Raw genomic sequence first — 27,727 nt, forward strand, 5'->3', positions numbered from 1 at the left:
TCTCTGCTGCTGCAGACAACATGTAAATACATCTCTGCTGCTGCAGACAACATGTAAATACATCTCTGCTGCTGCAGACAACATGTAAATACATGTCTGCTGCAGACAACATGTAAATACATGTCTGCTGCTGCAGACAACATGTAAATACATGACTGCTGCAGACAACATGTAAATACATGTCTGCTGCTGCAGACAACATGTAAATACATCTCTGCTGCTGCAGACAACATGTAAAAAAATGTCTGCTGCTGCAGACAACATGTAAATACATGTCTGCTGCTGCAGACAACATGTAAATACATGTCTGCTGCTGCAGACAACATGTAAATACATGTCTGCTGCTGCAGACAACATGTAAATACATGTCTGCTGCTGCAGACAACATGTAAATACATCTCTGCTGCTGCAGACAACATGTAAAAAAATGTCTGCTGCTGCAGACAACATGTAAATACATGTCTGCTGCAGACAACATGTAAATACATGTCTGCTGCTGCAGACAACATGTAAAAAAATGTCTGCTGCAGACAACATGTAAAAAAATGTCTGCTGCAGACAACATGTAAAAAAATGTCTGCTGCAGACAACATGTAAATACATGTCTGCTGCAGACAACATGTACTTACATGTCTGCTGCTGCAGACAACATGTAAATACATGTCTGCTGCAGACAACATGTAAATACATGTCTGCTGCTGCAGACAACATGTAAAAAAATGTCTGCTGCAGACAACATGTAAATACATGTCTGCTGCTGCAGACAACATGTAAATACATGTCTGCTGCTGCAGACAACATGTAAATACATGTCTGCTGCTGCAGACAACATGTAAATACATGTCTGCTGCAGACAACATGTAAATACATGTCTGCTGCTGCAGACAACATGTAAATACATGTCTGCTGCTGCAGACAACATGTAAATACATGTCTGCTGCTGCAGACAACATGTAAATACATGTCTGCTGCTGCAGACAACATGTAAATACATGTCTGCTGCTGCAGACAACATGTAAATACATGTCTGCTGCAGACAACATGTAAATACATGTCTGCTGCAGACAACATGTACTTACATGTCTGCTGCTGCAGACAACATGTAAATACATGTCTGCTGCAGACAACATGTACTTACATGTCTGCTGCTGCAGACAACATGTAAATACATGTCTGCTGCAGACAACATGTAAATACATGTCTGCTGCAGACAACATGTACTTACATGTCTGCTGCTGCAGACAACATGTAAATACATGTCTGCTGCAGACAACATGTACTTACATGTCTGCTGCTGCAGACAACATGTAAATACATGTCTGCTGCAGACAACATGTACTTACATGTCTGCTGCTGCAGACAACATGTAAATACATGTCTGCTGCAGACAACATGTACTTACATGTCTGCTGCAGACAACATGTAAATACATGTCTGCTGCAGACAACATGTAAATACATGTCTGCTGCAGACAACATGTACTTACATGTCTGCTGCTGCAGACAACATGTAAATACATGTCTGCTGCAGACAACATGTAAATAAAAAAATTCAAAAGAAGTGAATTATATTTACATAGCGCTTTTCTCTAGAGACTCAAAGCGCTTTACAATAGTGAAGAGCCATTATCTACATCTTAAAGCTACATTCAAGCCAGAGTGGGTGGCACTGGGTAAAGTGCCTTGCTCAAGGACACAACAGCTGTGACTAGGATAGCGGGAGCAGAAATCAAACCTGGAACCTTCAAGTTGCTGGCACGGCCGCTCTACCAACTGAGCTATGCTGCCCCAAAACTACTCTTTTTTTCTTTTCTTTTTTTCTTCAACACCTAAATCTCTACATCAATTTTCACGTCTATCTGTCGGTTTTTTATGTTTTACACCCTTTTTTTTTGGCAAAACACAGTTTTTTATGGCAAAGGCACAACTTATGCAATATTTTACCCCCCAAAAATATCAGTGGAATATTTCATGTGAAGTAGTTGGAGCATTAAATAAGTTAATAATTCATAACATTGTTTATTTGAATTCATTATTTTTTGAGCAATGACAGATTAAAAAAAATCCCACTAAAATGATTGGGTATCCCACTCATAAAAGTGTTAAAAATAAGTCTTACTTTTTCTTTTTTTTTTACCCAAACGCTAAAGTATCCAGATCAGTGGTTCTCAAACTTTTTTCACCAATGCCACCTCAAAAAAAGACTTGGCTCTCCAAGTACCACCAGAATGCCCACAATTAAAATACAGTAGCATTGTAGGCCCAAGTATTCATTAAAAACGAGGCAGAGGTATAATATTTATTTTAATTTTCCTGAGGGAACTCTCCTGAAGGAATCTATCAATAAAGTACTATCTATCTATTTATCTATCTGTCTATTCAATATTTTTGGCCACTGTAACATTACACACAGTAACACTGTGTTTGAATGTAGGAAAATAAAACTACTTTTGTCAAGTGATTCTTTGGCGTACCACTAGATGGAGCCCGTGCACCACTAGTGGTATGCGTACCACAGTTTGAGAATCACTGCTCTAGATCAACTTCAGATCTATTTGTCCATTATGTTCGTTATTTTTTAATGTTTTTTTCCCTTTCTGTCAAAGACAATTTAGTTTTTTTATATGGCAAACACACAAAATATGCAATATTTTTCCCAAAAATATTTCCAAGTGGAATACTCGATGTGAAATAATTGGAGCCTTAAATAAGTCAATATTCTTTTGATTGATAATTATTATTGTTTTTAGCAATGAGCGTTTTAAAGAATCAAACAGCCTGCATGACAGCGTTGTGTTATTAAAGTCAACATTGCATCATTACATTTCACCTCTTGGCTTTTTTATTCCACTTTTTTTATGTTTTTATTTTGTAAATAGTCATTTTAAAATGTGCTGCGGGCCACTAATGGCCTTTATGGATTGATTTGATATTCTTAAACCTTCAGGCATTCCTTGCTATTTTTTCAGGGTGTCTCATTAATATTAACGTCTCATTAATATTCCAGCAGTAATTTTGAATTCAATGTAATCTTTCATTAATAAATGTGTATGTTTACACTTATTTCACACATTTAATGATTTTTTGTTATTGCAATGGTTTCTCAAAGCGATATTGTCCTTTTAACATTAGTTATTTTTTCAAATAAAGAAGTACACTGAATGTAGATGACGTGACTACCTATGCTTATCATAGATATATATACAAGAGCCAAAAGCAGTGAAGTTGTCACGTTGTGTAAATGGTAAATAAAAAGAGAATACAACAAATCCTTTTCAACTTATATTCAATTGAATAGACTGCAAAGACAAGATATTTCATGTTCACACTGAGAAACTTACTTTTTTTTTGCAAATAATCATGAAGTTAGAATTTAATGGCAGCAACACATTGCAAAAAGGCATTTTTACCAGTGTATTACATGGCCTTTCCTTTTAACAACACTCAGTAAAGGTTTGGGAAGTGAGGAGACACATTTTTGAAGTGGAATTCTTTCCCATTCTTGCTTGATGTACAGCTTAAGTTGTTCAACAGTCTCCCTTCTCATATTTTAGACGCCACACATTTTCAATGTCTGGACTACAGGCAGGCCAGTCTAGTACCCGCACTCTTTTACTATGAAGCCACGCTGTTGTAACACCTGGCTTGGCATTGTCTTGCTGAAATAAGCAGGGGCGTCCATGATAACAACATATGTTGCTCCAAAAGCTGTATGTACCTTTCAGCATTAATGGTGCCTTCACAGATGTGTAAGTTACCCATGTCTTGACCACTAATACACCCCCATACCATCACACATGCTGCCTCTTACACTTTCACCCTAGAACAATCTGGATGGTTCTTCTACTCTTTGTTCCGTAGTTTCCAAAAAAAAATTGAAATGTGGACTCGTCAGACCACAGAAGACTTTTCCACTTTGCATCAGTCCATCTTAGATGAGCTCGGGCCCAGCAAAGCGTTTCTGGGTGTTGTTGATAAATGGCTATGGCTTTGCATAGTAGAGTTTTAACTTGCACTTACAGATGTAGCGACCAACTGTAGTTACTGACAGTGGTTTTCTGAAGTGTTCCTGAGCCCATGTGGTGATATCCTTTACACACTGATGTGGTTTTTTGATGCAGTAGCGCCTGAGGGATCCAAGGTGTGTAGTATCATGGCTTACGTGCAGTGATTTCTCCACATTCTCTCAACCTTTTGATGATATTACGGAGCGTAGATGGTGAAATCCCTAAATTCCTTGTTGAGAAATGTTGTTGTTCAACAATTTGCTCAGGCATTTGTTGACAAAGTGGTGACCCTCGCCCCGTCCTTGTTTGTGAATGACTGAGCATTTCATGGAAGCTGCTTTTCTACCCAATCATGGCACCCACCTGTTCCCAATTAGCCTGTTCACCTGTGGGATGTTCCAAATAAGACTTTGATGAGCATTCCTCAACTTTCTCACTCTTCTTTGCCACTTGTGCCAGCTTTTTTGAAACATGTTGAAGGCATCAAATTCCAAATGAGCTAATATTTGCAAAAAATAAAGTTTTCCAGTTCAAACATTAAGTTTGAAGAGTTTCTTGAAGTGGATCATATTAGTACACTGTTTATTAATCCATTCCATCATTTAATTCCACATACTGATATACTGAAGGTCTTAAGTGTTGTACGTGCGTACAAATGTTTTAAATTACATTTTTCTCTAACCTCAGTTTTCCAATAAGTAAACTAAGTTGTACTGCTTTGAAGAAAAACATGACCTTTCGCCAATAAATTCCTAAAACATGCTGTCATAATAAAAGTCATGTATTTGTGAAAAGCAGACAAAAGAGGCATAAATATTACCCAGGAAGAACACAGGGCAAACCAAGTCTCGCGAGACTTACGCAGACTATAGCCACGCCCTCCACGGTCACGTGATCCGTTGAGCGTGTGTCTCGTCTAGCTAGCTATTAAACATGGCCGCAGACAAGCAAGGCGCAGCCAAACTTTCACTTTTTGGTGAAAATAAAGAAAATTCGTCGAATGGAGGACTTGGTCTTGAAGGTATCCTGTTTTTTGCAGTGTTGTGCGTGTAACATAGGTTCGGTTGAAAAGCAAGACTGTCTACTTGCTTCTGAAGCTAACGTTAGCCTGCTAGCTAGCGGGCTTTAGGCTACGTGTCACTCTAAAATATGTTTATTATTATTAATACATAGTACATTATACTACTATCACCTCTATACATGTTATTATTGGCAGCTATAATACATTATACTACTATCACCTCTATACATGTTATTATTGGCAGCTATAATACATTATACTACTATCACCTCTATACATTCACTACTACTATCTATCATAGTTCACTATCACCTCTATAGGCATCCTAAATGTGTTTACTGGAGATAAGAAAAATCCCTCATCAGCCTAATTCTGTCATGCATGCATGCTTATACACTACAAACTATCATTAATAGTACTCATACTCATGTAGAAACTATCATTAAAGGTAGTCATGCATGTGTGTCTTGCATGCTCATACACCACTATGTAGAAACTATTGGAATATTATTAAAGGTAGTCATGCATGTGTGTCTTGCATGCTCATACACCGCTATGTAGAAACTATTGGAATATTATTAAAGGTAGTCATGCATGTGTGTCTTGCATGCTCATACACCACTATGTAGAAACTATTGGAATATTATTAAAAGTAGTCATGCATGTGTCTCTTGCATTCTCATACACCACCATGTAGAAACTATTGGAATATTATTAAAGGTAGTCATGCATGTGTGTCTTGCATGCTCATACACCACTATGTAGAAACTATTGGAATATTATTAAAGGTAGTCATGCATGTGTGTCTTGCATGCTCATACACCACTATGTAGAAACTATTGGAATATTATTAAAGGTAGTCATGCATGTGTCTTGCATGCTCATACACCACTATGTAGAAACTATTGGAATATTATTAAAGGTAGTCATGCATGTGTGTCTTGCATGCTCATACACCACTATGTAGAAACTATTGGAATATTATTAAAGGTAGTCACGCATGTGTCTTTTGCATGCTCATACACCACTATGTAGAAACTATTGGAATATTATTAAAGGTACTCATGCATGTGTGTCTAATGCTGCCTTAATTGTGTATTGCAGTCTTGCATATCATTAAGGAGTCCCAGCAGCTGCATGGTCTCAGACATGGAGACTACCAAAGATACAGGTAAGTCAGCAACACTTACTATGCAGTGTTATTATTAAGGAAGGATGTTGATAATAACTCAACTTTCATCTAGACCAGGGGTGCCCAATGTTGGGCCCGGGGGCCAAATTTGGCCCGTCGAGTCGTTTGGTTTGGTCCAACAAATACTAGGACCAAAATTGTTCAATCTCTATATAAATGACACTTGTAAAGTTACAAAAGATTTAAAGTTAGTATTATTTGCGGATGATACAACAGCGTTTTGTTCAGGAGAGAACACACAGAAGATAATGTGAATAACAGAAGAAATGAACACATTAAAAAGATGGTTTGACAAAAACAGACTATCTTTGAATCTCAGTAAAAGTAAAATAATGCTATTTGGGAACAGTAAAAGAGAAAGTCAAACACAAATACAAATAGACGGAATAGGAATTGAAAGAGTAAATGAAACCAAATTTCTAGATATAATAATTGATGATAAATTGAACTGGAAGTCTCATGTAATAAAATATACAACATAAAAAACACAAAAACAGGTACCACTTGGTTGGAAAAGTTGTTTTTGCATTACAGGCTTTCCCTTTTTATTGTACCTCTAATGCCAAACACACACATTGATGCTTTTTGTTTGACAACTGCAGCACTTTTGAGGATGTTCTTCACCATAAGCTTGTTTAAATCCTCAACAGTCAAAAACATTGTGGTTTTAGGTTGATTGTAAAAACATAATATCTGCTATAATCTTTTCCAGGGGCTACTGCTCCCGCAGACTGCGCCGTTTACGTAAAACCCTGGGGTTCAAGATGGGAAACCGACACAAGTTTGTTGGGAAAAAAATAAATGTTGAAATGCTCTCGGACAGCAGGTAATGAATCACACATCAGTCATTTGTCCATAGCCAATGATGTCTGACCAAAGGCTCATCCTATGTCTTTTTCAGGTACCTGCTGCTGGTTTTGATGGAGGCGGAGCGTGCGTGGAGCTACGCCATGCAGTTGAAGCAAGAGGCCAACACGGAGCCACGCAAGCGCTTCCACCTGCTGGCCCGTCTACGCAAAGCTGCCAAACACAGCGAGAAGCTGGAGAAGCTGTGTGAGAGCCCCAATGTTGACGCAAAGACTAAATTGGAAGCGCAGGTACTGTCCATGCCTCTGTGTGCATTTTATGTGCGTTTAAAGATTCATCTCCACTAAATGCTATAGAAATCTAATCCATTATTATTATTATTATTAGATCCAAATGATATTTGTGCTGTCCCATATTGCATCTTACCATACCATATATGGTTATGGTTCATTTCAAACATGCACACAGTTACACAATGATACATTACATTTTTTCGTTTCTAAGATCTCCTTATGTAGTAGCAAAGCCTTTTTAATCCTGCCCCTTTTTCAATTCATATCAATTACTAACACATACATATTCACTTCACAATTTAAATCAATACATTCTAAATACAACCGTTCTCTTAAATAAGTAGTTATGTCAGTTATGATTCACATAATGAGATGAATAATAATTTTCTCAATTTCAATAAGGTTCAAAACATTTAAGTTTATTTAGTTTATACTACAGAGTGTATTGATCCCCATTGGATTGGTTTTAGCATCTATAATGCACAAAGTGTATGAAAAGGCCCCAAATGTTTTGCATTTCTTTCCCTTGCTGTACTGAAAACAAAAAATGTTCTTCTTGTTTTTTTACTTCATTGCCAGCATGATTGTGAAAAGGATCTTACATTTAATTAACTATGGTCTTAAAAAGTTGTTGTTGAAACTCGCAGAGACCCTGACTACAAAATAAGTGCAGTAGAACTGGTTGTTGAACAGGGTTTGTAAATCAAAGTTCGGGTAGTGAGGCAAATGTCTCCATAAGAAACAATGTAAATATGAATAATTGGTTCCAGCCTTGACAAAAGTCCATATTTTAGTGAAGGTTTGTACACAATATAAAGTGCTATACAATACTGTATATCAAACACACACCTCAAGAAGGTGGTAAATCAACTGTCTTTTTATTAGCGGGTCAAAATAACGACAAGCTGGACTGAGCTGTATGTTCTGCACAGAAGTCTGTTTGGTGCCCTCACAAACGACCGGAAATCACAAAAATCCTTAACTTTAACAACCATCATATTGCTACAATATAAACATTCAAAAAAGTCAAATCCACTTACATTAACATTGGCAAAGGTCCTGTCGTGAGCGCTCACGAGAGGAGAGAAAGTAGCAGAAGGGGGAGGGACCGTGTGTGCCCATGGAAGAGGCGTGGAGAAGGAAGGTAAATGAGAAGGTAGTCTTCTCCTCTGCTCTGAAATAAGTCCGCTTTGGCATCTTTTTTACCGAAAAAGTCTGTTCTCATCACAATTCTAAACTTTCTTCTTTAATAAGAGCAAGCACAAAGTGGATGCCAGTGAGACACAAAATGAATACATGAAGCGTTCGTACACTGAGACATGGTTCGCACACAGAGGCACATTTGGGGCGGTCTAAAAGTTTGTAAACCGAAAAGTGTGCAAATAGAGGGGTTCGTAAATCGAGGTTCCAATGTGATACAGTAGTGTATGTTTTGTGTTGATATTTTATTGGCCAATACTCAAGGCTGCAATATTGGTATGGCAACGGATGTGTAAAAGTTGTACGGTGCACCCCTCCCAAATAGCTTGTCAACGTCTTACAAAGAGTTATATATATATAAAGGTTTATTTGAAATAGGGACAGATACATAAACATAGATATCTGAAACAGTTATCCAATGTATGCATCATAGTGTTTGTAGCCAAAGCTCATTTACAACACTTGTCCCCAACAACAACAACACAGATCTAACATCATTCAAAATAGGAAAATAAAAAGAACGAGGCAAAGAGGAGTCGATAATAATGATAATAGTAATAATACAGACAAAGTGCAATCTAGATAAAAGCTAATCATAATAATAATAACACAGACAAAGCGCAAACTAGTTAAGAACCAATTAGTAAAAACTAAACATGGGAACACGATTGTTGCTCAACTAGCCACAATTTTGTTTGTTTTTTGAAAGTGACAAGTGCAGGTATACTTTTCAAAGTGTCAGGTAGAGAGTTCCATAGTTGTGCTCCTTTTATTGAAAAGGCAGTCTGGGCAAAAGATGTTCTACGGAATGGAACCAGTTGCCTTTTGACGTAGCTCGGGTGGTAGATCTGCTACCACTTTGCAGTCTTGTAATTGCCTTGCAGAGCAATTGGGGAGCAGAGTTATCCAAGCATTTAAAAACCAGTTTGACCGTGTGTAACAAAATAAAATTGGTAAAACTTAAAATATTGTATTTGGTTAAAATTTGGCAATAACATTGTATACTCTTCTTGTCTAGGACTTTCAAGGCGCGGTTATAAAGACACTCAATGGTTTTGATTGGGACCATGTACGGTAGTTAAGCCATAAGATATGTGTGAAAGAATCATTGAATTCATAAAAGTAAAAGCACAGCTGAGAGTTAAGCAGTTTCTTATAATCTTAAGAGTTGTGGTTGCTCACTCTGCCTCCTAGTGATTTGGCCGATAATAGCACATAAGAATTATGCAGGAACATAATCCAGGCTTCATGGGGTTGAACAGGTTTAACAGCACCACCATGTGGTGTATTTTTTAGAAGAAATATGTATATTTTTTAACTTGTCTATGTTCTCCTTTTAGTTTCTTTTTGATGCTCATTTACTGCCGCCTACATGAGTAAATTGATTGCATTGTCTTTTTTAAAATTACAGCAGAACAAGTTTACATACTTTTCGGGCTGTCTTCTGCACATTTATTTAGTTTTTCCAACAACCATTGACAGTTGTGTTTTTAATCTGTAGGCCTACACAGCGTACCTGTCCGGTATGGTAGAGTTTGAACTGCAGGAGTGGAAACGCGCCATGGAGGCTTTCAACAAGTGCAAGTCAGTCTTCTCCTTGTTTTTTTCTGTGATGTGTCTTTATATTTTCACCTATTGCATGTATTGTAGTTCCATGCACTTATGATGGCCCCAAAATAAAGTTGCACCTCGGTAAACCCGTATATGGAAACAGCATTGACTTCAAATTAATTGGTACTTGCCCCCCTCACCCCCAGTAACATCTCTTTTGAAAATAACAAACTTTTAGATAAGAAATGTTGAATAAAACAACAATCTACAGTATTTTTATGTAGTAACTCTACTGTATCTCCTTCCAGCTGCTTCTGTCAAACACACCATCAGCAACTTTTCCATATTTTGATGAGTACATGTCTCATTTAGATGTTATTTTAATGTCCTTGGCTGGTGTTATATACACCTGCTTCGGTATAGTTCATCTTTTTCTTTACAGTATTCTTCATTCACCTACTTTGTTCCAATTGTTTAAAAGCAAAGTTATGTCACTTTGCAGTTACAAGCTGTTACGAGCGAGTACATTTTGCTGGGTTTTATGGGGTTGGCTGCACTATTGTTTTGAAGAAAACTGACCTCGAGTTGCCCTTTTTTCCCCAGGACCATCTACGAGAAGCTGGCCAGTGCATTCACTGAGGAGCTTGCAGCGTTGTATCGCCAGCGTGTAGATGAAATATCGCCCAACATCCGTTACTGTGCTTACAACATTGGTGAGTGCTTGACCACTGATAACAGGCCTGCATGGTGAAATGATGCACTTTATCTGACCCAGGTGACCAGAATGCCATCAATGACTTGATGCAGATGAGACTGACTGGAGGCGGTGGCGGCATGATGGCTGAAAAACTAGAGGTGAGAACATTTCTGACAGTTTAAGATGCACATGACTCTTTTGGGCAAAGAAAAGAACAATGATTTCTGGTTACATGGAGATGGCCTTAAAACGTTGATTCTTGGAGGGGGAAAAAAGTTTTACAATAGTTTTTTTTTTAAATACGTTTTTTAAAATTTGAAATTGATTCAGAATCAGGATGAGTAAGAATCACAATTGGGATCTGAATTGATTTTATTGTACACTCCTATTAAAAATACTAGGCGTGTGAGTCTTTGGGCACCGAACGATCCGATCCAATTCCGAATATTGGGGTGCTGATTCAATTAAGAATCGATTCTCGATTTAAGACCATTCTCAAGTCGGTTTCTCACAATTTATTATTTGGTATAATAATTATAATGAAACTTTTTTTTTTAAAACAGGTTACAGTTTAGAAATGTGCTTTCTGGTAGAATGGAGATGGCCCAAATACGTCATTTTAAAAATTGATTCTTAAAAAAATCTTTTTTTTAATCAGCTTTTGAAATTGTATTATAGTAATTAGATTAAGAATCACAATTCGGATTTGAATTGCTTTTTTTGTGAACCCCTACTAAATACTAGTAGTGTGAATCTTTGGGGACCTCAAGATTCGATCTGATTCCTGGCGTGATGATTGGAATCAGAATCGATTCCAGATTCAACATGATTCTCGATTTAAATCGATTCTCGCAATTTATTGTTTGGTATAATAATTACAATTAAACTTTCTCAGAACCGGTTACAGATTAGAAAAGATCTTTGTGGTTGCATGGAGATGGCCCAAAACATATTTTTAAAAAATTGATTCTTATGAGAAAAAAAATTACATCATTGTTTGTTTTAATCGATTTTTGAAAATTATGAATCGATTTAGATGAATAAGAATTTAAATTCAAATGTGACTCAATTTTCTTTTTGCACTCCTGACTAATTTGCCTGTTTTAGTGTATGGTAAAGATTAAGTGAACAGTCCCATTAACGTCATTATTCTTCCCAGTCCCTGATAACTCAGGCCAGAACCAAGCAGGCGGCCACCATGAGTGAGGTGGAGTGGCGAGGACGAAGTGTGCCTGTCAAGATTGACAAGGCCCGAATCTTCCTTTTGGGTCTGGCAGACAATGAGGCTGCCATCGCTCAGGTCAGTATCTTCTCCAACTCAGGAATTTGTTTACCTGACACTATTTTCAACTAAAAACAGATGAGAACTTTGTCATTTCGGACATTGTTATACACAGCAAGGCCTGAAAACCAAAGCAAACATTGTTTTTACATTGGTATTGTTTACTTGTAAAAGATGAAAAGAGGTACAATACATGCAAAAATGAAATGTCCACATTACTGTTGTTTTTTATTAGGCTACGTTCACATTGCAGGGTATGATTTGATCTTTTATTCACTACACTGCTACTTTGACAAAGGGAGTTGCATTGCTTACCCAAACATGCAAAAGAAGCATAAAGCAGAATACGTTCTTTACAAAGGAACATCGGCAACTATTGGTATGGTATGCGTATTGCAGCGCTTTCAGTTATTTTTGCAAATCTATGTGACTCTGTACTTGCTGTGTATTCATTCAATTACCAGTACTTATGAACAGTACTAGGAAAAACGGTGTGTTGTAATAACTTGGTACTTTTACTAATAACGAGTGATCTAAATAATTACTTTTACGTATGTCATGGCGCCGTTACCGATGCGTTTGATGTAACATGGCACGCTACTTTTCATGTCGTTATGTCACCAAGACAGCGTCAGAAGCACAGCAAGGTCAATACTGGAAGTCATTTTTTACTAATGAAAGCAACAACCAGCATCACTCTAAAATGAAAGTGATATTAAATTGTAAGAGGCAACATCACACAGCAGAAAATGTGTAGTACACACACACACTCCCTCTACTACTACAAGGGAATAATGAACAGAAAATCAAGCTTGCAATCCTACTATACCACGTTTGTTGACATTAGACAAGACAGCCATCGAAGCACATTCAATGTCTTTAAGGAGTGCTAAAACAATCCAGTGATAGATTGAACAGCGCTGCAATCACTGTCTGTGTTCTGCCGCTGCAGAGCTCACAAACACAGCTGAGGTCAAATGCTGCTCTGAGCAGGCTCTCGCTGACATCACACATCACTTTAAAGACACACACACTTCTCTCTCATGAAACATCTGTCACATGCATATGCTGGATATTTTAGTCTTTGTTTTATTGTTACTTATTAAAAGTCATTTTTAGAACTGCTTACAAATAGCATGTAATCAGTGTTGGGAAGTCAAACTATTTGTGACCCATGCTATTCTCTATTAGCAGAATATTTTTTAGGCTTGTTTCCCTTATAGGATGTTACCCATTCTGTATATATGATTAACTTGTATTTTTGTTTGAATTATTTAGTGTGATTATTTCCCCCCCTCACCTAACCCATTAATTAACCACAATTCTTCCTGTATTCCCTTAGTGGGAAGGACTTACTTTTTGAAGCTTTTGGTTGAAATAGCCCTTAAGCGTGTGATTATAGCGGCACCTGTTGCTTTGGCCTACACTTTCATACAGTTCAAAGCCGTTTACACGTGGAAAGCCACCAAAATATGTTAACGCCTCAAATAACATTCCGTTACACCACACGTGTCAAACTCAAGGCCGGGGGCTGGATCTGTCCCGCCACGTCATTTTATGTGACCGGCAAAAGCCTCGAAATAATGTTTAGCTTTTCTTACTAAATGTATTTGTTCTTTCCATTTTGACATTCATAAATACAAGTACTGCGTGCAATTGCATATCTTTAAAACTTCACTTTTGTCTAGTAATGTAAAAATAAAAATACTTAAATATCTGCTTTACTTATCATTTTAAAGCAAGTTATCCAACAAATTGTACACTGTAAAAGAAATCGATTGTTTTGGGGCGACCGAGCAGACGTTTTTTTCAGTGAAATTGTATTCGTTTTTTACAGCGTTCTTAAAAAATATATAATATGAAATGCATTGGCAATTATGTAATATGAGACGAATCCTTATATTTATATATTATTCACTGGTACAAGGGCAACCATAACTGCGATGTGGCCCTCAAAGACAAGGAGTTGGACACGCCTTGTCTTTGTGCAATCCCCATAAAACCATCTGTGTGTATTAGTGCAGTTTTCTAAACATTCAAGTGGTGTCACTGTCCTCGTTCTTGTCCGCCGCGGTGAATCAAAACCACCTGCAGTCATTCCTCCTGTTTTTTTGACGAGCACATCTTGCGGCCACGCCCATCACACCCTGTGGCATGCGGCCCCACTCATCGCACAACTACATTCTGTACATATCCGTACACGCGTGACTACACCCAGCTGGTGTGTGACACACAAGTGCGGTCATTTAACTACCTTTGTTTCTTTTGGACAACCAGAGATGATGACAGTGCTCGTTGCAGATGGCTCTGCAGGAATTAGAACGTGTCACATTGACACTCTCAGGCACTTCTGTTTTTTTTTACACACAGTAGTCCTCTGGTGTTTGGCCGTAACCTGCTTCCTGTAGTGAAGGCTCCTTTTTCTCATTGGTCTACAGCATGAACCACGGAATGTGTAACAAGTAGAACCGGTTGTGCAGGGCGTCGCCAGGGTGTTGGCATAAAGTAGCATCATCCCCTTACGCCTCGTTGCACAAATATTACTTTTTTAACATGAGCTTTAGAACCTTTATTTAACCAGATAAGAAAACCCATTGAGATCAAGATCTCTTTCACAAGGGTGACCTGGCCAAGAGGTCAACAGCACATGTCACAGAGCAGTTTCAAAAATAATACATTAAGACATACATTTTAAAATACTTAAGAGAACTGTAAAACAACAGAGATTTACATCTTTAAAAACACAGGCACTGTGCAAACGTCTCTCGCTGTTTGTCCCTCAGGACAGAACGGAAGGCTCCAAATGGAAGTAGTTCTGTAAGTTTCAATTTCGTCTGCAATGCATTCCATGCCATAGGGGCAGCAATGCCAAATTCAGTCCGTACATGAGGAACAGTTAAAACATACAAATTGTTAGAACGTAATGCGTAAGAGCTGCTTTTTCTTTGTAACAGAGTACACAAGTATGGAGGTATTAAACCTAAAAGAGCCTTATAAATGATAGTCAGCCAATGTGTGTATCTGCGTGCACTCAATGAAGATAAGTCTGACTTCATATACAGTTGACAATGGTGGGTGAGACTGCGACAGCCAGTAACGAATCTTAGTGCTGAATGAAAAACAGTGTCCAAGGACTGGAGGCATTTAGATGAAGCACTAAAATAAAGCACGTCTCCATAATCAATTACAGGCAAGATAGTTGCTGTTACCAATTTATTTCTGACTTTAAGAGAGAAGCAGTTTTTATTTCTAAAAAAGAAACCAAGCTTTACCCTAAGCTTAGAGACCAAGTTGCTAATATGGGCTTTAAATGAAAGCTCCTGATCAAGAGTAAAATCCAAGTACTTGTCATTTAAGACCTGCTCTATAGGGTTTCCATTTCATGTTACAATATTTGGAATATTTTCCAGTAGCACTCTTGAATGAGAGAAAACCATTACCTTGCTTTTATCTGTATTTGAAACCAATTCAAGATCAAATAAGCGAGCCTGGATGACATCCAAAGCAGCTTGTAAAAACTCAAAAGCCTGAGTGATGGAGGTTGAACAGCAATAAATAATGGTGTCGTCTGCATAAAAATGGTACATTTTAGTGGAACAAATACAGTAAATGATGGGTTCCCTTTCTATGGACGAGTACCACAAGCGTATTCCAAGTATTTGGGAGGTGATCACAGATATTTGAACCTTAAAAGAGAGTATGCATAATGATAAGCTGTACAGGAATGCATCAGCAGCCTGCTGGACCACATACCATCACCTCCTCCTCTTCCCTTTTACCTTCTTCATTAATGCATTCCTGCTTTGACCCCAGCACTTTTAACCTACTACAGTTTCAGTTGTGGTTGTGCGATACTTATGAGTTTAATGACGTGGACGTTGAATGACGGTGTTTCATGTGTTGATAAAGGGGTGGAGCGACACCAGAACCACACACACGCATTGAACATAGTAGGGTGACTGTTTTCAGTCGGCTAGTCATTGATTATCTCAATGATTTGTTGACGAGTCGCATTTTGGAGTATAAATCTATTCAGTAGCTCTAATTTAGCCATTTGCTTTTAAATTCTTTTTAAGATATTTTACTACCAGATGACTAATTCCTTGAGAAGTATCAATACTGTAACTGTGCTCCTCATTAGGCTGTTACATGTACAAAACTAACTGTTGAAGTGTCCATTTAAAAGCAAGGACAGGCAAAGTGATTTTTTAAATGAAAACAAAGGGAATTAAAAATAGTAACAATAAAAACAAACATCCCATCCATCCATCCATTTTCTACCGCTTGTCCCTTTTGGGGTCACGGGGGGCTGCTGCATTCGGGCGGTACACCCTGGACAAGTCGCCACCTCATCACAAACAAACATCTTGTGATGATGGTGTATGAACATTTTAGCTATCTAGTAGATTGTACTCTGTAAGTGTGTATATATGCGTGTGTATGTACAGTATATACGTGTGTGTACATAAAAATGGTAAATGGATTACACTTTTATAGCGCTTTTTACCTGTAAGGTACTCGAAGTGCTTTGACACTATTTCCACATTCATTCTCATGTATGTACTGTATATATGCATTTATGTATGTATAAAATGTTCCCACACTTAACACCTTTTGAAATGTGCTGACTTGCCTCAGTTCGGGAAAAAAGCCGCGAGGGATGACGTCACCGACTATTGTCGACAAATGAGTTTGTCTGCGAGAAATGTTTTTCTCGATGGATCGTTGCATCCCTAGAACATAGACAATGGCCTCCCATATTCTTTTGCTTATTAAACCCATTTGTTATGAATCATTCTTATTGTTTTAAAGGCATCGGGTGTTAGTGTAGCAACAAGAAAGCATGTTTAGCTTTTTTAATCAGTGTTCCAAATGTTTTCTTGTATCCTGTCCTGAGAAGGCAGCGAATGAGGACACCAAAGAGCATCTGTATGAGACGCTGCTGGCCGAGTGCAGGGACACCATCCAAGCTGTGCGAGAGGAGCTCAAGACTGAAGCGGTATGATACACACACCTGAAAGTTGACATCCTGCTAATCCTAAATTGTAACAATAGTAGGAAGAGGATTTTTTTTATTGCTTGTTGCCCTTCTAGAAGCAGCGAGAGAGAAGCTCTGATGCTGACAATGGCAAAGTGTCCAACATGCAGTTCCTGCACAGGTATTTGCTTTGAATTCATTCTACTTTATCATATTTTTGTTGTTTTTTAGTGCCTTTTTAATAGCATAGATGTTTTGAGGACTTCTAAGGTTTTGGTGGTGTCTTCTCCCAGCTACCTGACCTTCATCAAGCTGTGCACGCTGGTGAAGAGGAACGAGAGCATGGCGCACACACTGCAAGCCAAGCTAAAGGAACCTGAGGCGGACGAGAACAAGAGGGGCCCCCGCCCGCAGGACCTCATCCGACTGTATGACATCATCCTGCAGGTAAGCGTATTTGGAAACAATCGCACAAGAGTGTGTACCCATTTTCAGCACATGATCTTCTCAAGGTGAAATACTATATAATAAAACATAGATACACTTGAGAGGAGCTAATTGTGTCATGCTCGCTGATACTAGCGTTATTGTATGGGGCTGCATGAGTGCTGGTGGCACTGGAAAAGCTGCGGTTCATTAATTGCCGGAATATACTGTGGCATTGTGAAGCTGAGCATGATCCCCTTTCTTTGGGAAAGTGGGGCGCATTTTCCTAAATGATAACGCAGCCAAAAACCTTCCAAGATGATCTTTGGACAAATGATGTGTACTTACTTGGGCTGTGTGATGACTTTTCCTTGGATAGTAAATATAGTTTGAATTCTATTCAAGATTGACTGATTGTCAGAGCCAATATTTGGCATTTTGACAGATATTGGTATTGGCTGTTTTTTTTATATCAGCAGATACAATATATACATATATGATAGCAGTATTTAAATAAAAATGAGTCAAGTAGATAGTAAGAACCACTGCTTAAGCTCCAGCCTTTTTGCCTTGCATGAGAAAAGTTCCCTTCTTGCTGGAGTCCAATTTATTTATCTTTTTAAATTAATTTACAAATAAAAATGACTGTCTTTGTCAATAATTCTCCCCAAATATGATTTGATATCTGAAAGGGCATTTAGTTGAGATTTTATGAGAATTTTTCTTCTGTCTCCTGGGCCGTTCACCGCAGTGCTCACGCAGCCACGCCCACCCCATTTCTTTTCTTCTACTGCAGTGCTGATCTCCTACAGTACATCTCCTCTGCCTGCCTTTCAAAACTTTACATTTTTGCCGGAAAATCCAGTTTTTGTCCTTTATTCCTGGTGTCTTCTTGGTCCCGTTTTGTTTGTTTTGGCTACTGCAGCAATCGACTAGACAAGCCTCCATTGACAACACGCAGACGGAGCGCCGCGTCTTTTGGGATTAAATCAATAACGGGACACGGATGGATAAATGTGAAGATGACAGAAAATATATCTCTGCCAAAATTCAAACATTTTGTAACTATCTTGACAAATAGGAGTAACATTCAGGAAGAAATGATGTCAGCCAGTTAGAAAAATGTCTCAACTATAAACTACGTGAAGGAGCCCAGAATTGTTTTTATTTCAATGTTTGTAATATTTCAGTGTTCCTCGCGAGGAAACCTTACAATTAAGGCTGCAACTAACAACTAATTTGATAATCGATTAATCTGTCGATTATTAATTCGATTAATAATCGGATAAAGGAGACAAACTACATTTCTATCCTTTCCAGTATTTTATCGGAGTAAAAAACAGCATACTGGCACCATACTTATTTTGATTATTGTTTCTCAGCTGTTTGTAAATGTTGCAGTTTTTAAATAAAGGTTTATAATAAAAAAGTAGCCTCTGCGCATGCGCATAGCATAGATCCAAGGAATCGATGACTAAATGAATCGCCAACTATTTTTATAATCGATTTTAATCGATTAGTTGTTGCAGCCCTACTTACAATGTATCAAATCCATAAACTGCTGTAAAACCGTACACAATTGAGTAAATGGCAAGTTATTGTGATGTAGAGAAATCCCATATTATTGCAGATTTTCAGGAGATTTGCCATATTTTGAAAAGCAAATGTGGATGCTCCTCTTAGACACATGTAATGAAGGTGTTGGTGAAATCCTCTCATGTTTTTTGCTGCTAAATTACCACAATATTTGCGCCGCATGAAACATTACTGGTCCCATGTTCCCTAAAAAAAAAAAGTAAAAACCTAAAACCTTGTCCAGCTGTTAACTGACATATACTCTTCATGTTTAAATAACTTTTACTGCCTGTGAATATCAGCTCCAAATATCGGTTGTTGGCCTCCTTGACTACTACCTGGGGAAAAAACATATCTGTCGATTTCTAATTTCTATAGTATTGTCCTTTGGGAAAATAGAATACAATCATCACTGTTTTAATTTTCCTGAGGGAACTCTCCTGAAGGAATCAAAGTACTATCTATCTATCTATTATTGCTTGTGTGAGCTAATGTACCATCATTCTGCGTGCATGATTGTACTTCTGTAACCTTTTTTTTGCTGTCTCAACAGAGTCTGGCTGAACTCGCGACCCTGCAGGGTCTAGAGGACGACCACACCTTTCAGAAGGAGGTGTCCCTCAAGACTCTGGCCTATAAGGCCTACAGGTCAGAGACTTTTACATGATACAAACCCCAAAAGCAGTGAAGATGTCACGTTGTGTAAATGGTAAATAAAAACAGAATACAATGATTTGCAAATTGAATGGACTGCAAAGACAAGATACTTAACGTTCGAACTGGAAAACTTAATTTTTTGCAAATATTAGCTCATTTGGAATGTTTCAAAAAAGCTGGCACAAGTGGCAAAAAAGAGTGAGAAAGTTGAGGAATGCTCATCAAAGACTTATTTGGAACATCCCACAGGTGAACAGGCTAATTGGGAACAGGTGGGTGCCATGATTGGGTATAAAAGCAGCTTCCATGAAATGCTCAGTCATTCACAAACAAGGACGGGGCGAGGGTCACCACTTTGTCAACAAATGCCTGAGCAAATTGTTTAAGAACAACATTTCTCAAGCAGCTATTGCAAGGAATTTAGGGATTTCACCATCTACGCTCCGTAATATCATCAAAAGGTTCAGAGAATCTGGAGAAATCACTGCACGTAAGCCATGATATTACGCACCTTGGATCCCTCAGGCGGTACTGCATCAAAAAGCCACATCAGTGTGTAAAGGATATCACCACATGGGCTCAGGAACACTTCAGAAAACCACTGTCAGTAACTACAGTTGGTCGCTACATCTGTAAGTGCAAGTTAAAACTCTACAATGCAAAGCCAAAGCCATTTATCAACAACACCCAGAAACGCTGCTGGCTTCGCTGGGCCCGAGCTCATCTAAGATGGACTGATGCAAAGTGGAAAAGTGTTCTGTGGTCTGATGAGTCCACATTTCAAATAGTTTTTGGAAACTGTGGACGTCGTGTCCTCCGGACCAAAGAGGAAAAGAACCATCCAGACTGTTCTAGGGTCAAAGTGTAAAAGTCAGCATGTGTGATGGTATGGGGGTGTATTAGTGCCCAAGACATGGGTAACTTACACATCTGTGAAGGCACCATTAATGCTGAAAGGTACATACAAATGTTGTCATGGACGCCCCTGCTTATTTCAACAAGACAATGCCAAGCCAGGTGTTACATCAACGTGGCTTCATAGTAAAAGAGTGCGGGTACTAGACTGGCCTGCCTGTAGTCCAGACATTGAAAATGTGTGAAGGCTAAAATATGAGAAGGGAGACTGTTGAACAACTTAAGCTGTACATCAAGCAAGAATGGGAAAGAATTCCACTTCAAAAATGTGTCTCCTCACTTCCCAAACCTTTACTGAGTGTTGTTAAAAGGAAAGGCCATGTACCGTATTTTCCGCACTATAAGGCGCACCTAAAAACCAAAAATGTTCTCAAAAGCTGACCATGCGCCTTATAATCCGGTGCGCCTTATATATGGACCAATATTGAGCCACAACAAACCTAAAATTCATTTTCATAAAGTTTAGGTCTCGCAACTACGGTAAACAGCCACCAACTTCTTTTTCCCCGTAGAAGAAGAATCGCTTCTTCTTCTACGGTAAGCAGCCGCCCCCGTAGAAGAAGAAGAAGAAGCGCGCGGTGCATCCTGGGATATGACTTTTCATTTCCATTTGTGTGTTTCTGTAAAGACCCCAAAATGGCTCCTACTAAGGCATAGTTCCAACTCAAGGCAATCATTCACGCAGTAGAACAGTTGACATTCCCTTTAGCGCAGCTCCATCTAATGAATGCATAGGTGCGTCTTGTAATCCGGTGCGCCTTATATGTGAACAAAGTTTTGAAATATGCCATTCATTGAAGGTGCGCCTTATAATCCGTTGCGCCTTATAGTGCGGAAAATACTGTAACACACTGGTAAAAATGCCTTTTTTGCAATGTGTTGCTGCCATTAAATTCTAAATTCATGATTATTTGCAAATGAAAAAAATGAAGTTTCTCAGTGTGAACATGAAATATCTTGTCTTTGCAGTCCATCCATCCATCCATCCATCCATTTTGTACCTCTTGTCTATTCAGTTGAATATAAGTTGAGAAGGATTTGCAAATCATTGTATTCTGTTTTTATTTATGAATTACACAACGTGACAACTTGATTGATTTTGGGTTTTGTTCATGTCGCACTAATGTACCAATACCTTCTCGGTCAGGCCCCAATTCCTTCTCCTGTTTGTGTTGTAGATGTTTCTATATAGCCCAGTCTTACGTTTTGGTGAAGAAGTGGAGTGAGGCTCTTGTCCTCTACGAGAGAGTGCTGAAGTACGCCAAGGAGGTTCAGTCTAAGGCCAAGAGCATGAACAACATCTCCAAGGTGGGCATCAGCAGCTGTTAATGTGTTGCAGTCTTATATATCTGCTGTGTGTGTGTGTGTGTGTGTGTGTGTGTGTGTGTGTGTGTGTGTGTGTGTGTGTGTGTGTGTGTGTGTGTGTGTGTGTGTGTGTGTGTGTGTGTGTGTGTGTGTGTGTGTGTGTGTGTGTGTGTGTGTGTGTGTGTGTGTGTGTGTGTGTGTGTGTGTGTGTGTGTGTGTGTGTGTGTCAGCAGGATCTCCCTGATGTTCAAGAGCTCATCGCTAAAGTCAGCGCAGAGAAATACTCTCTTCAAGCAGCCGCTATTTTAGGTGAAGACTCCTGCCCTCAATGCTGTGCTGGCACTCCAGTCTGATGGCTTACTTGTACTTTACAGACACTGAGGACACAGTAGACCTTCCCTCTCCACAGCAAGTGAAGGACAACACGGTAAGATGTCTTCTGTGATGAATGTCTCATAATAATGCTGCTTAGAAATCATAACAACGCGCTTTCACCTTCATACATGTTTGACAGTTCAGCTGTTCAGTTGTCTCCATCACATACATTCCACCTTTTGTGGATGTCTGAGTGCTTTTTTTACTTAGCAAATCAAACGTCTAACCAGCTTTTGCCGTGCCAGCAACTTGAGGGTTCCAGGTTTGATCCCTGCTTCTGCCATACTAGTCACTGCCGTTGTGTCCTTGGGCAAGACATTTTACCCACCTGCTCCCAGTGCCACCCACACTGGCTTAAATGTACCGTATTTTCCGGACCAAAGGGTGCACCGTATTTTAAGGCTCACTGCTGATGAGCGGGCCTATTCAGGTCTATTTTCATACTAAAGGTGCATTAAAGTCCTACTGAAAGCCACTACTAGCGACCACTCAGTCTGATAGTTTATATATCAATGATGAAATCTTAACATTGCAACACATGCCAATATGGCCGGGTTAACTTATAAAGTGACATTTTAAAATTCCCGCCACAGTTCCGGTTGAAAAACTCCTTTGGATATGATTTATGCGCGTGACGTCACAAAAGCAACGGAAGTGGTTGGACCCCATCGGACCCGATAGAAAAGCCTCTTGTTTTCTTCGACAAAATTCCACAGTATTCTGGACATCTGTGTTGGTGAATCTTTTGCAATTTGTTTAATGAACAATGGAGACTGCAAAGAAGAACGTTGTAGGTGGGATGGATCGGTGTCTTAGCGGCTAAGTACAATACTGTAATATCTGTGATATTTGCATTAGTGTACTGTGTCTTTAAGGGTTTGGGGAACGCGCATGCGCGAGTGAGTTGGCGGAGAACTTGGGTGTGTGTGAGCGTGACTTTTGGCTAACAGCAGCTCGTGTATGTGTGTGTGCGTTACTTTTTGAACTACAACCAGTTACCGCTTGTTAATAAAGCGATTGAGCAATTTGTTTAATGGACAACGGAGACTGCAAATAAGAAAGTTGTAGGTGCGATCGGTGGAGCGGCGGACTACAACAACACCAACACCAGGTGGTTGTGTTGTGTTTTGAGCAGGATAACAGACGCACTACGGTGAGTACAGCTTTGGCTTCCAAACATTTGATCGCTTGCCCGTACGTGCGTGTCTATGTGCATGTGACATGCGTAACTTTGGGGAAATATATGTTTCTTGCCGACTCTGATGGCGGCCGGGGTGTCGTCAAAAGCGTACAACGCCCGCCGCCGCATCTAAGTTAGCTACGCAGCTAGGTTAGCTTCTGTTTTTTTTGCTTCGCCAAGCGGAATATTATTAATCGTGTATTTACATGTTCATGGTTTAATAGTATTATTGATCTTCTGTCTATCCATCCAGTCAGGTTTTTTTCTAAAATTTAGTTTCTATCTGCATTTGAAACTGCTGCTATCACGTTGGCTACGTAGCTAGGTTAGCTTCTATTGTTTTAGCTTCGCAAAGCTGAATTATTAATCGTGTATTTACATGTTCAGTCACTGTGAATGTCCATTTCGCGTTCTCGACTCTCATTTTCAAGAGGATATAGTGTCCGAGGTGGTTTAAAATACAAATCTGTGATCCACAATAGAAAAAGGAGAGAGTGTGGAACCCAATGAGCCAGCTTGTACCTAAGTTACGGTCAGAGCGAAAAAAGATACGTCCATCACTGCCTCTCAAGTCCTTCACTGTAACGTTCCTCATCTACGAATCTTTCATCCTCGCTCAAATTAATGGGGTAATCGTCACTTTCTCGGTCCGAATCTCTCTCGCTCCATTGTAAACAACGGGGAATTGTGAGCAGCACTACCGCCTGTGACGTCACGCTACTTCCGGTACAGGCAAGGCTTTTTTTATCAGCGAGCAAAAGTTGCAAACTTTATCGTCGATTTTCTCTACTAAATCCTTTCAGCAAAAATATGGCAATATCGCGAAATGATCAAGCATGACACATAGAATGGATCTGCTATTCCCGTTTAAATAAAAAAAAATCATTTCAGTAGGCCTTTAAAGGAGTCATATTATGATTATTTTCTACATGTAAAAGACTTCCTTGTGGTCTACATAACATATAATGGTGGTTCTTTGCTGAAAATGTTGCATAGATGATGTTTTACACATCTTCAAGCCACTTTCTGACTGTGGCTTCAAGATGTGCCATTTTGTGGGCGCTCTTATTTATGTGCCTCCACTTCGACAGCGTCTTCTCCTTGTCATCTTTGTTGTAGCGAGCAAGGATGGGAGTGGAAGAAGTGTCAAAAGGGCGCAGCCACCGCTGCTGCTCACTGCTCCCCCCCACCTCCCAGGGGGTGAACAAGGGGATGCACACCCAGAGTGTGTGTGTGTGTGTGTGTGTGTGTGTGTGTGTGTGTGTGTGTGTGTGTGTGTGTGTGTGTGTGTGTGTGTGTGTGTGTGTGTGTGTGTGTGTGTGTGTGTGTGTGTGTGTGTGTGTGTGTGTGTGTGTGTGTGTGTGTGTGTGTGTGTGTGTGACACAATCATTACTACTTTAACTTTAAAAGATGGCGCTAATTGTTTTAATGACCTTCACTAGTGAGCCAATCATCCATTACTCACTAGTGCAACAACAATGCCAGAAATGTGTGCCGTGAAAAACCGTCCGACCGAAACTCTCTAATAAGAACTAAAGTTCCAGAGCTGATGAGACACACTGTGGGAGAGAGGGCAGGGGCTGCTGAACTAGAGTTAGCCCTTCTCCTCACTTGGGAATTAAGTCTTCTTTGACATCTTTTTCCAGAAAAGTCCGGTCTGGTCACAATTAAAACTGGCTGTTGCATGCAGCCTGCCTCGTGGAATGTACTCCTCGCAAATAGTCCTTTTGTTAACGCCACAGTCAGGTCTTTTAGGGACTCATGCTGAGTTAGCTGAATGGACACAACTTGTCAAAAGGTGAAAAAACACTCTGAAGGACTGAGAATTGACTAGTAGTGTACTTCACAGCAAGCTCCGCCTCCCCAAAAATGCTGCGCCCTGCTTTTGGCCTGCAGGCGGTACAGAAAATGAATGAATAAAGCGTTGGTACACTGAGACGTGGTTCGCACACGGCTCCATCTAAAAGTTGGTAAATGTAAAGGTTTGCTAATAGAGGGCTTAGTAAATGGAGAATCCACTCTACATCAAACATATGTATAAGAAGAGTCCTGAGTGTCGTCGTATAGATGCATCTCTGATTCTATACACATAAAGTGGATGATGTCATTTAAAAAGAAACAAATGTTGACCAGTAAGCCAGGTAACATAGTAATCTCTCAATTAACTATTCCTAATACCTTAGTGATTGTCCATAATGGAACTGCAAATAAGGTACACATCATGGAATACAAGGTTGTATAAAGTTGCATTTATTATTGAAATTTACAAAATAAAACCGTTTTATGACTGTAAAAAGAATGACCTGCTAAATCCCCTGCAGTGCAGTCAACACTTACACATCATCAAAGAACAAAACATCTCAGTTTTGTGTTACGGAGGACAAAGCAAATTGTTCAACAAATGTTAAAAGCTGTGGCCTGCACATGACCTCTGCAAGATGATTATCTCTCTTGTCATGGCAGCCTCTCTGCGACCGCTTGGAAACCTTCCGCCTGGACCCTTCCCTGGTCGGGAAGCGTCCCAACCTGGTGCATTTCCCGCCCGACTTCCAGCCCATCCCCTGCAAGCCTTTGTTCTTCGACCTGGCGCTCAACCACGTGGCCTTCCCGCCGCTGGACGACAAGGTGGAGCAGAAGGTTAAGGGCGGCCTGACGGGCTACATCAAGGGCATCTTTGGCTTCGGCAGCTAAGGAGAGTTCCACAATTACTGGATACAATTGTCTGCTTCTTTCCAAGCGTTATTTGCAGTGCCTCCGTGCGACATGGACGGAAGATTTTTTGTTTGAGGAAAGAAATTTAGGCTTAACGGAGTCTACCTGCCATCTTTTATCAGCCTCTTCTTTTTTAACTCCAAGTCCTGTTTGTCATTTTAGATAAAGAGCTGTGGAACGCCTAATTACTTTTTGTTGTTGCTTTGAATGAAACTGCTCTAGGCGTCCTTAAGAAGTCACGCCGCTTTTTGTCCTCATTGTGCAAAAACAATCCGTGTAGGCTGTTAACTTTTTATTTCTTGTTTTTGTTAAAGCACACACAGCATTTTTTCAATGGAGGGAGTGACCCAATAATATGTATTATGTTGAAATGAGAAAGTCCCACATAGCCATCAGAAATACTTTTTGGTGAAGTTTCAAAGTGGCCACATGGCTCCCTTTTTATTTGGCTTTTGTGTCTGCTCCCTCAAGAAAAGCTGGTTTTAGGTCTAATTATTCAACACACACCCTTTGTTGTGAAGAATGAAGACAGGCATGTAGGAGTTAGCACATGACCAAATAAGGCATTGATAAAGATTTAATCATAGGGAGAGAAAAGATAATTTTGATGTAATTAAACTGTATTTGCACCATGACATGGGTGCTTATGGTTGCCCCGAGTGTTGCATTTGCAAACAGGTGTGTGTGTGTGTGTGTGGGTGTGTGTTTCCTGCGTGGGATGCCTCAGCTGGGCGTGAATGTTGTGTGCATTTTTATAGCTATGATTAAATGTAAAGGTGTGTAAGAGATGACATTTTTAAAATATATTTTAACATCACAGCAACTCGGGTGTTCCCTTTTTAGAAGCATCTGAGGCTCCTGATGTATTTGACACACTAAAGTGTGCCCTGATGACGTGGAGATGAAGATCCTTGTGTGTTGAAAGAGCAAATGATAGAAGTCTTCCGGTCTGGCTACTTATACCCTTCAAAGTGAGAAATAATATCAATGTCACCTTGCCTATGTTTGCTGGTGTTTTCCCCCCCAAAAATACTTTGCTTTCATCTTGCGATTTTTCATTGCAAAAATCTGTCTGATGCTTTCTTCAGCTGATTGAAACCAAGGTGAAGACTTGAAGGAATTCAGCACACAATCATGAAACATTCAATACAAGAGCAGTTTTGTAGGTATGGTCAAACCATTTTCAAGTGTAAGTAGGTGTTTTTGTGCCAGAAATAAATTAATACAAATATGAATTAAAACTAATGTAGCTTAAATTGTATCTTTGTTACATATATTTGATTAATTAAAACAATTATTATATATATTTTCATTTGTGTTATACAATTTGTTATGAGTACTTATATTCAAACTGTGGTCTTACATGTTTCCTAAAAATAAGAATTAGTTTAATACCTATTTTTTTTTGCATGATTTTATGTTACATTAAAACTACGAAAAAAATATTTGAATACGAATATTTTATTAATTTAAAGGCCTTTTATTTTTTGATGCATTCATGATTCATTGAAAAGCGTCCTGAATTGATTGATTGATCGATTGATTGAGACTTTTA

At 39.2% G+C, this 27,727-nt stretch overlaps 1 protein-coding gene across 2 annotated transcripts; it reads left to right on the top strand.

The window, feature by feature from the left end:
- Positions 1-4,860: 4,860 nt before the first annotated feature.
- Positions 4,861-26,824, top strand: srp68 (signal recognition particle 68). Of its 2 annotated transcripts, none has more exons than XM_062033167.1 (16): positions 4,861-5,027; positions 6,132-6,198; positions 6,932-7,045; positions 7,121-7,316; positions 10,021-10,103; positions 10,674-10,783; positions 10,846-10,925; positions 11,927-12,067; positions 16,950-17,048; positions 17,144-17,208; positions 17,321-17,474; positions 19,582-19,676; positions 21,779-21,908; positions 22,136-22,214; positions 22,280-22,332; positions 25,924-26,824. In XM_062033167.1, exons 1-16 carry the CDS (start codon positions 4,940-4,942, stop codon positions 26,149-26,151), a joined length of 1,782 nt encoding a protein of 593 aa, XP_061889151.1. In that variant the 5' UTR covers positions 4,861-4,939; the 3' UTR covers positions 26,152-26,824. The 2 variants fall into 2 exon arrangements, with proteins under 2 accessions (XP_061889151.1, XP_061889152.1); XM_062033168.1 differs by having other exon boundaries at positions 4,865-5,027; positions 22,139-22,214.
- Positions 26,825-27,727: the final 903 nt, after the last annotated feature.

The sequence above is a fragment of the Entelurus aequoreus genome, linkage group LG22 (assembly GCF_033978785.1).
Source record: "Entelurus aequoreus isolate RoL-2023_Sb linkage group LG22, RoL_Eaeq_v1.1, whole genome shotgun sequence".
In the NCBI taxonomy this organism is placed as follows: Eukaryota; Metazoa; Chordata; class Actinopteri; order Syngnathiformes; family Syngnathidae; genus Entelurus; species Entelurus aequoreus.